General features: G+C 47.1%; 3 protein-coding genes across 3 annotated transcripts; 2 read left to right on the top strand and 1 right to left on the bottom strand.

Moving 5' to 3' along the window:
* Positions 1 to 683: 683 nt before the first annotated feature.
* On the top strand, positions 684 to 1,760 carry GL218_00017 (Adenine deaminase; the record flags this gene model as incomplete). The annotated part of the gene is made up of 1 exon (XM_033576425.1): positions 684 to 1,760. One exon carries the CDS (start codon positions 684 to 686, stop codon positions 1,758 to 1,760), a length of 1,077 nt encoding a protein of 358 aa, XP_033441771.1.
* Positions 1,761 to 3,042: 1,282 nt separating this feature from the next.
* Positions 3,043 to 5,619, top strand: GL218_00016 (uncharacterized protein; the record flags this gene model as incomplete). Its single annotated transcript, XM_033576424.1, has 2 exons — positions 3,043 to 4,761; positions 4,933 to 5,619. 2 exons carry the CDS (start codon positions 3,043 to 3,045, stop codon positions 5,617 to 5,619), a joined length of 2,406 nt encoding a protein of 801 aa, XP_033441772.1.
* A 702-nt stretch (positions 5,620 to 6,321) lies between these two features.
* GL218_00015 (uncharacterized protein) lies at positions 6,322 to 7,974 on the bottom strand (the record flags this gene model as incomplete). Its single annotated transcript, XM_033576423.1, has 1 exon — positions 6,322 to 7,974. One exon carries the CDS (start codon positions 7,972 to 7,974, stop codon positions 6,322 to 6,324), a length of 1,653 nt encoding a protein of 550 aa, XP_033441773.1.
* Between the last annotated feature and the right edge of the window lie 2,420 nt (positions 7,975 to 10,394).

The following is a 10,394-nucleotide window of genomic DNA, read 5'->3' as shown; positions in this document are numbered from 1 at the left end:
CTATCACTAGTTAAGCTAGGGCAATCCTAGGAATTGCAGCTAAGATCCAAACTCTAGAAGCCGAAAGCGGCATTGCCTGCATAGCAGTGTTAATAACTATAAGAGGTAATTTATAACCGCTGATCTCCTGCTTGTCATCGCGGTTTGCTGCGATTTTCTAGCGCGTCCCTATTAGGGATCCAGTTTTACCTCGTCCCGATCGACGGCGCAGATAGTCACGTATTTATCGCCATAAGAGGTATTTAGTATTTCTCTGAGCAGTTGTTCTCAGGTTGGGAGGTTCTCGATATTGTAACACTTATATTTGTCTGTAGTTGTTAAATCGATAGCCTATCTCAAGCCACCTCAGTACTACATTTTTATTTAGATGCGCCGACAGCTAGATTATTTGCATGCCTAGGTTGATACCTGGAGAGAGATGGGTAGGTACTTATCGCGGCCTATAGAGGTATCTAGCCTAGCTTCGGCTTGCCACTGGTTGTTCGTGTCATAGGCACTACATATGCTATGTATTATATTATAGGCCATGTTTTTATCGAACTAAGGATATGAAGAATTTTCTAGGAATCCTCACATAAACCGTGAACACTCCGGGCAATCTCTCAAATCCTAGGACAGCCCACAAAGAAAGACATCCCCAATCCTTCCAAGTATAATAAAAAAATATCTTTATCCTGTCAACTATGTGTAATACGTCGCTACACGCGTTTCTTGAGGCTCTACCCAAAGCCGAGCACCATATGCATCTCGAGGGTTCGCTCGAGCCGGAACTCCTGTTTGAATTAGCAGCAAAGAATGATATAACTCTTCCCTCCTCCGATCCAGCCTTCGCCTCCCCAGAATGCCTCCGCAAACGCTACGAGAACTTTCAGAACCTGGATGATTTTCTTAGCTACTACTATATCGGCATGTCAGTCCTAATAGATAAGGCCGACTTCGAGGCTCTAGCGTACGCCTACTTTGCCAAAGCCGCATCCCAAAATGTCCGTCACGCGGAAGTTTTCTTCGACCCGCAAGCTCACGCAAGCCGTGGTGTCGAGCTCTCAACAATCGTAGAGAGTTTTAGCCGAGCTCAAGAAAGAGCAGCAGTTGACTTCGGCATGACCACAAAGCTGATTATGTGTCTGCTACGGCATCTACCCCTTTACGAAGCTATGGAGATGTTTTCGCAAGCGAGAGACGGAGGTTACTACGCTAATGGTACTCTCGCTGGTGTCGGTATGGACTCGTCTGAGGCACCGTTTCCACCGCCCCTATGGAAGGATCTTTACGACGTCGCGAAAGAATTAGACATTCGAAGGACAATCCATGCTGGGGAGGAGGGCCCACCACTCTACGTCTCTCAGGCCCTCGACATACTAGATGTAGAACGTATAGATCACGGCGTCCGTGCCTTGACGGAGGGTGATGATGCATTGGTCGCGCGTCTTGCCTCCTCTAAGACCCTGCTAACCCTGTGTCCTCTGTCGAATGTTAGGTTAAACTGCATCGATTCGATAGATTCGTTCCCCCTTAGAAGATTGATAAATTCTGGTATCAGGTTTAGTATTAACAGTGATGATCCGGCTTATTTTGGGGGATATATACTCGAGAATTACTGTGCTCTGCAGGACGCATTCAACTTGAGCATCAGGGACTGGGAGGCAATTGCGAAGGGTGCCGTATTAGGTAGCTGGTGTACTGAGGAGAGAAAGGAGCAGCTACTGATCGAGATAAAGGACGTTGCCGACAAATGGAGTAGAGAATCTGAGAAAGAGTAGTCAATGTTCGAGGCGTCACATATCGTACTTGGGACATATTTGGTAGCTGTCTAGTCAAATGGATACTATGTAAAGAGCCTCTTATATATCAGTTGCCCTGTTTATTGTCTCAGTAGTTCACCTATATAAGCTCTTCGATTGCCTTCCATCTAATTACCTAAGGCAACACACTATAAGCACGATTTAGTCCATCCACTCTTTTCTTCTTATAACTAACTGGGGAAACTTACTTAACAGTTTAATCTCTGTAACTAGCAGGTTACTATGCTCTTGTTATCATGAAATCTTAATAAAAGTATTCAATCTTCTCTTCAGTCGCATGCCTCGAGTTACTTGGATACAATATTAAGATCATACTTAAAGGTCAATCCATGATCTTGGATAGAAGATGTAGTTAGCTTAACTAATATAGAAATAAACCATTCTAAAGACAATCTAGTGATGATGACCTTTATTTCCATAATCGCAAGAAAAAAGATCTATCTGATTCATGTCGAATTTAACAAGTTCTCTCAATATCTAAAAGCTATATCGACCCTTACTTTCGGGCATCTCATATTAACTAGAGGCTGTTATGTCTTATGCACTTGTATATAATTAATGACGTCAATGTCAGCAGATACAAAGTGACAAGTTGAATTCACACTTAAGGAGGTAAACATTTTCTAATATACACCTACTCATCTATAAGAGTCTTGTATCCCTTTTTATGATCATATTGTAACGATCGAAAATATTCTTTATTGAAAATCATCTGTGCTAGATTGTGATCTGGCCCGTCATTGGACAAGGAAATGGATTACCAGGGGTTGAATGGTTCACGTTGACCAGGCAACGCATGTAAACAACGTAAGAACGGACACTTAGCGACCCGCATTCTTTTTCATCTCGCCCAACCATTTCATTCATTTTGACATTTAGACCTGCAGATCTAATATACTGCCAACGCAACGTACGCATCAAAACAAACTCAAAGGACCCAGCGGCTCCGGAGGGTACATCCTTTAATTAAGAACCTTGAGTGCTATTCCTCATCCTTTCTCACACTTGAATGCCTCGACAAAAAACAGATCACAATTTCGAAATCTACGTGGACCCGTCTTGCTTGAGCACACCGATAAATGAGGAGCATCCTCAAGAATTAAAAGCAAACAGCAAACAAAATACTTTTTACCAGGACGAGGAGTCCGTTACTGTTGACAAGGCAGGGAATGGGACGGAGATGAACAGTAATAACAGAGAATCGGAAGTCCGACCCAGCGTAGAGACCGACCACAGCGAGATGGATGACGAATATCTTGACAGAGCCGAAGGATCTGAAGGGGGTGAATTTGAAAGCGAAGACAAGCATGAGGATGCGGAAGACGGTTCAGTACTGAGCGACCAAACAGATGACGATGATACCCATGATCCAGCCCAAACAGATGATTCATATCTCGGAGACCCCGAGTTTGCAGATTCTCACATCCATGCCGATGATGGCGGTGATACTAGTTCTCATCACGAAGCCACGGACGAAGATGTGTTTAGCGACAAGAGCCCACGAAGCTCTCTAGGGTCGTACGATGCCGTTTCCGAGTCCGACAAGGCACACAAGGACTTTGACAATATGACAACCGCGACTCGGTCACCTCGAGTTTCCGATATTTCATCATACGAGCGGGAATATGAGAAGGGAGATTTCATTCCTACCGTTAGAGGAACACCGCGCCCGCCGTTTCGGACCCCTTCGGATGTGCGAGCCATGCAGATGTCATCGCCGCCATCTTCGGTCCTCGGTTCTCCTCGATCTACAAAGAGGCAGTTTCCTACAGTTTCTCGCTTAGGAACGCCCACAGCCTCCGCCCAGTATTCCCCGAAGAGGATGTCCACCCCGCCGCGTTTTAAGGGACGTAAGGAGGCACCTCTCGTCCTACTCCATGTCACATTGTTACCACTAAGGTGGGCATGGGGCAATCTACTTAACAATCTCGATACGGATGATGTGAGCGAGCAGGTGAAGACTCTCCAAGAATCATGGAGACTCCTACAAGACCGAATTGGCGACACCGTCATCGAGAGAGGTATACTTCTAGGCCATCCTCAGAATGACTATGAGGTTCTCGAGGAGCGCCTGCTCGAAGCGTTAGAGTTGCCGTTCCGCAGACGAGCTCGGATCTTGGAATGCGGTCATTATCTCGGTCCTGCCAACGAGTCAACCCTGACCGAAGACGAAGAGAGCGAAGATGAGTGGAGTTCCCAACGATCTCGTGCTGGGGATAAGCGACACTGGTGTGACACTTGCAAAAGCGAGATTCGCGGTGACTCTCTCGGCTCGGAAAAGATCTTTCGGGTTAAGGTCTATGCCAGCAACGGGTTGATGAGGGCTGGTGCCTGGGAAGCTTGCTGGAAAGAGATGGAGCGTGTAGACGTTGAACTGGAACCCATCGTAGAGCCCGCTTTGCAAGAGGAGTTAGTCCATCTCGCCGCGATTCATCAAGAGGCAAATATTGAAAAGGAGACCACGCAGCATCAGAGGGAACGGACCGATATGGGCTCTCAATTTGGGGCCTCCTCACCCCAGCCAGAGCCGTCCCGCGTTGGCACACCTATTTCTGCAGAGGAGCGGCTCCGGCAAGATGAAGAACGGCTTCGCGAGATCTATGGACATTCGCCACCACCACAATCTCAGGAGCCGTCGGTTCATCCAGGTCAGGACAAGGGGTCACATGTGCCACCACCGCCTCCCTCCGACGACGCCTATAAACAAAAGAAACCACATCAGGCTGCCTACCAGAACGCGTCGTTCCCTGAGCTTCTACTTCAGTCTATGAGGGTTTTAATACAAGACGGCAGGAATGTTGCCATCTTCACTCTCAGCATTTTTGTGCTTATGCTTGCCTTCCGGAACGCTCCCACTCCGGCTGAGCCCGTCTACGAGCCAGTGATCCACCGGATGAGAGACGTCCCAATCGCGCGCCGCGCCCAGGCCGTCGATATACCTCAGGTACCTACCGTCCAGGTAAATTTCCCGACGACAGAATCGTTAGTTGTACCATCACTTTGCGGCGAACCTTCCACGACACCTCAACAACATGCGCCGTTAGCTGATCTTGTAACGGCCGTATCCGATCAAGCTCCACTGGGAGCAGTTCAGCACCAAGATGCACCTGTTGCTGAGTCCTCTGTACAGGCAGCATCACTAGAAGAAGAGCAATACGAATCTGAAGTGAAACCTATCATTTCTGAAGAACCTACAAGTATGACGTCTGCTCATGATACGATACAGACCGAACCTATAGTGGCTGAGACGGACTATCAAGACGATCTAGAAGTTGTATTGCAGCAGGACATATCCACCAGCGAGCCTGCAGCGGCTCCTATGGATTACCAGGAGGGGTCCGTTGCCGAAGAACCTCAGCAAGAGACAACTCAAAGCGAAGCTGAACCAGTCTCAGCGATTTATGAAGCTTTAGAAGTTGCAATTGAGCCCACAGCAGCCCAGGACAGCACAGCAACGGCGACAAGCATATCCACTGTCTATGAGCCGTGCAGTACATTCGCAGGCGCCTACGACCAGTTTATATACATGGCACTTAAGTCGGAGCAGACCGAAACTGTAACAGAGAAGAAAGTGGTTCGAGTCTTCCACACAGTCACGGAGACGGAGCTGGAGACGGCTACTGAAACCGTCAAGATGTCTGCCACTGATGTTTCAACCGAGGCTACACCATCTGTTGCTACGGACGATGTTGCTACGGATGATGTTACTAAAGATGATGTTCCCCTTGATCTAACTCCAGTCATGTCATCGGAGAAAGAGGAGCCAACGGTGGCTGAAGTTGTGACCGAAGCTATGACGGAGGAAATCGAATTGTAATGTAGTAGATATTGAGGGTTATGTGGGCTACGAGGGAGGGATTTTATTTGCAACGAGTACATACGTAAGCTAACCGAACGTATCATGCTAGCGCTTCTGTTTCGCTCTTTTCTAATGTTTCGATCATCGTTCTGCGTGGTGGGACAGGATAGCCTGTCAGTCAAGATTGCGATAGATCGACGATACCAATGTAGCATGTATGTGAAGCATCTCCGGACTGCAGAATTCATGCTCCTACTTGTACATAATGCACCACTTTGAATAGTTATGGAATATCATGAGAGGAATTAGTCGTAGCTTTGTCTCCTAGGATCGCGCTGAGAAAGTTGAGTACTTTTGAGTATCTTGAGTACCTAACATAATGTGATATTGAGAAAACAAAGAGAGGACCTAGAGTAAGTGATAGGAGGAATATCTTACGAAGGTCAATGCCTGTGATAAAGTCTAGATAGGTAGTCTGCTCAGCTATACAAACGTTATCATCTATTCCCCAACAGCACCTGAACCAAGGAACTACCTAGGTAGTTACCTCTAGCCTATTGAAAATATTGTAGTAGCAGTAGTGAACTCAGTAAGAAATGACGTTTTAATACCATAACAAGTATCAGATAGTAGTTAACTACGTAGTTTAGATAATATAGTTAATAACTAATAGGTAACTATAGTTTAATACTTAAAACATGAAGCTTTTGATAGAATCTGTTAGTGAACTAACCCAAGATCGACCCTCTTCTTAACCTCGCGCCAATAGTCGAGGCGTTTCGCTTCCCTAAACTTCTTACCCCATTTGACCATCACTAGGAAGACGCAGCAGATAGCTAACCCGATGAAAGCCACGCTGATGAAACAATTCTGATATCCTAAGTTGTCGAGCCAGGGCGTGATTCCGTACCCTATAGCGAAACTCATCGTGTTGCGAATGAGAATGCACGTAGTTAGCGCATCACCCGAGATATCTCGATACGTATCGATTAGGTACGAAACGCTGAGAGTAATGCCCATCGTGTTGGCAAACGCTGTAGTACACATGGCGACAATAAGACCGAACCAGTGCACCTGGTGGGCAGCCCCAACACCCCAGAGGATAAGTGAAGACGGGATCATCAACGTCGAAACGGAGAAGAGCCAGAGTCTGTGCTCAGGCTCTGAGACACCATTATTTTTACGCGCTAATCGAATGACGAAGCGATCTGAAAATACCCCCGTGAAAGCCGCGGCGGCAGAAACTCCTACCATGCAGGAGAGATAACTCAGACCGACAAGGGACGGGCGGAAATTATAAGGTGGTCCACCTAGGATGATAGAGCTCGTAGCGTTGAGAATATTAAAGTAGATGAGGTAAGTACCGTAGCTAAATCCAGAATAGAATACCACGGGCCACGACAAGAGTTTGAGAGATTGCCACGCACGGTAGTGCATCATGAACGGTCGCGGCTGATCCACGATAGACAATCTTTGCCAAAACGTCTTGGTCTCAGCTGATGGCCGGTCCTCTGAAGAAATAATCCGTCTAATGGCGTCGGACGGATCCATCGAGACTTCTTTGCCCTTCTCATCATCTGGGTTCGGCTCGAGTACTCCATTGCTAGATTCGGCGACGATGCCTATAGTACGTCGGTCGTAATTCGTTTCCTCCATGAAGAAGAATAGAAATAGCCAAGTGGCACCGCAAAAGATGGCCTGGAAGTAAAAAACCCACCGATAGCCAACACCGTCATTGATGAAGCCACAAATAATGGGGGCAAAAAAGTTACTGCCAGCCAACATGAATGCGTACCAACCCAAATACGTCCCCCTCTCGTGGGCGAAAAAGAGGTCCGCAATGCTGGTTTCAGGCAAAGCTTCGATAGGAGCTGCAAAGAAGCCCGTTAGAACTCGATTCGCGATCCACTGGCTGTTGCCGCGGGCATAGGGCCCCCAGACCGTGACAGCTGTGAGCGCGAGGAGGGAGACCAAGTACGTCAACCGCTTTCCAAATTGCAGCGCAAATGGCTGCCAAAAAAGCAGGCCCCAACCTAAGAGCAAAAACATATAGCCTGTCCCAGCATTAAGGTCCCCTGTGCTTACGGATAAGGCCGTAGAAAGAGGCACGAGTACCGAATAGACGACCGACAGTGCCATACCATTAAACCAGGTATACAGGAGAGCGCAAGTCAAGGCTAGGTACTTGCGTCGGGGAGCCCAATTCAACGGGTCATCGGGGTCTGCGGACGGGGTCGGCACGAGCACAATATCTCTCTGGTCCTTAGCATGTTGCGTCGCCATTGTGTGCTCAAGGTCGACTAGGTGGACCGTCCCGGGGACCAGCGACTCATCGAAATATCCGGGATTCGAAGCCGCCACGGATGGAGCCATCTTAAGCTCGTCGGGTTTACCGCAATGTCAATAACAGTAAAGCCGATACCAGTTAGAATGACCTGTCTACCTAAGTGGCTTTCAAGTTTCCGAGAAAGTGAATAAAACGGTAGATAGACGAGTGTAAATTTAGAGGTCTCACCTTTAAATACCGTGTACTTATAACAGAGAAATATAATAACACAACAAATGAAGTCTCATGCTTATCCCCCCGCACGCACGTTGAGGCACTCCTGGTACCGAGCACACCGAAGAGAAGCGTGGGATTCCGTTGTATTGGCAGCCATTCACGCCCCAGAACCAAAATTGGGAAAATCAGTTATCTGAACCCCTGCCGATCTGCAGTGAGGCGTTGTAACCAGGCCGTCGATATGTCCTGTTGAGAAAGATAAGCACAATTGCCTGAGGGTGTCGCACGACATTTTATGCTAGGTTTTAAGGTAAGTATTCTTTGTCAATTGATAAGAGCATCTGTTGACTGAATTTCCTAACTTAATTTAATATTGTAATAAACGGTATCGTTTTATAGCGAGGTTACCTGGAAGAGCTTTATCGTTACCTCGTACGTGTAGAAACATGATCAGTAAGTGTAATGTATGTTACGACCGAGTCAGTTGTGACATTGTACGCCTACTCCAATATGAACTAGTTCTACTGATAAGCTAATAGGAGTTGATCTACCCTTGCACGAGATTTATTCAAGCTTCGATCTTAGATGAATTAGAGTTAACATCTATGTCACCCTTAACGACTGTTCGAGTCATCTTATTCCCAGTTACCCCTCGAGGATTTCTTCAAAGGAATGATATCCTGGGTTCTTCTGTTTACACTTGGTACAGATAATAATAGTCTTCTCCGAGAGCTCTAGCAAGAAGTCCTTCATAGATGTGACGCTACCCGAGTATGACCAAGTATTGAATAATCTACCAGGCGGGCCCGACTGTGTACCAACCTCCGATCTCAAGAAGACGACTTGGTGCCTGTTGGCATTCCCCGTACAGTTCACGGTGTGGTGGCCTAAAAGGCTAATCTGAAGCTCCTCTAAGCTGGAATACGTAGACATCCCTCGGAATATTGATGTCCAGGCGTTAGTACCCCCGGGGTCATTATCAAGCTCATCGTCGCCTGGCAAAACTGATACCCCTATCATGCACAAGCATAGCTTTCGTAGAGAACTAGCAAGGTGCTGAATAATCTTGGAGAGGGAATCACTTGGTGCCGTCATATTTCCCAACTCCAGATCCCGTAAATCGTGGAATGTTTGAGAAAGCGTTATGCGATCGAAGCTTGCAGACAGACCGCCGTCCATGCGTAACCCTTTAGCCTTCTCGACTTGCTTCCCGGTTGGCAAGTCTATCAGTCGAGCCAACCATTCTATTACCCCATCCAGCAGAAAGCTTTTTCCCTTGGATATCACCCGAAGACTAACCAAGTTAGGTGTCTCCTCAAGCAGCGAGAATAGATAATGGGGTTGCCACTGCAGGAAACCTAGAGATCCGTGCGCAAAGCTGCCTAGCGATATGTAAGTGAAGCTCACGGAGAGGTTAAGAGACCGCAGGCTTTGTAAAGTAGGCCTAAGGGATTCAAGAAGAGACCTCGGGAACACAAAAGCTGAGCTAGATAATCCCATATCCTGTCTTTGTATGTCTACGCTGATGGCGTCCAGTCGCTTTCCGCTCCTCGCGACAGCCAACAGAGCAGCCGAGAATACCATGTCGGCAAACTGATCTTGTGAATGAAGGCGCGGTTCGTCGCTAAGAAAATCTACCCCTGTCTGCCGGCAGATTTCGGCAGTCCCGTAGCTGACAAGCTGCCGTCGTAATCCGGGGCGGAAATGTCCTCTCACGGCATTAGCATCCCGTAAGCTAAGTTCTACCACGTTTGCCAAATTTTCTAAAGCTTCGCCAAGCAACAGCTGCAATCGCCCGCTATTGACTAGCCAGTTCTGCTCTGCGGCAAGCTCCTCTAGTTTATAGGGCTCAATTCCGTTCTTTACATGGGGATTATCAGCATTTCCATTTCGATTCCCAAAGCTTGGCAAGGCATCGCTGCTATATAGTCGATCAAGCCCAATAGTCAGCCTTGACAAGCACCTTGACAGATGAGGGTGCTTCGATATATTCAATAGACATCTCAGGCTATCTGCGTATGCCAACAGTTGTCAACAAAGTATATGATAACATATAGAAAGGGTTATATAGGAGACCGCAAAGGGCAAAGAGGATCGTAATCCTTTATTATCTCCTCTAGAGACTACGTGCCGAATAAGGTAGGCGTGGAATACGTACTATGGCATGATTAATGACGATATCAGATAGGCTTAATAAAGGTACATAAGTTCCTATGGGATCACAAGGTATTCCTAGGTACTCACCATTCATTGACCATAAATCGTCTATCAGAAAAGAATTCGGCCGAGA

The sequence above is a fragment of the Daldinia childiae genome, assembly GCF_008694065.1.
Source record: "Daldinia childiae strain JS-1345 chromosome Unknown Scaffold1, whole genome shotgun sequence".
NCBI classification, from domain to species: domain Eukaryota; kingdom Fungi; phylum Ascomycota; class Sordariomycetes; order Xylariales; family Hypoxylaceae; genus Daldinia; species Daldinia childiae.
The sequence above is the reverse complement of the archived record's forward strand: the minus strand, read 5'-3'. Positions and strand labels throughout refer to the sequence as shown.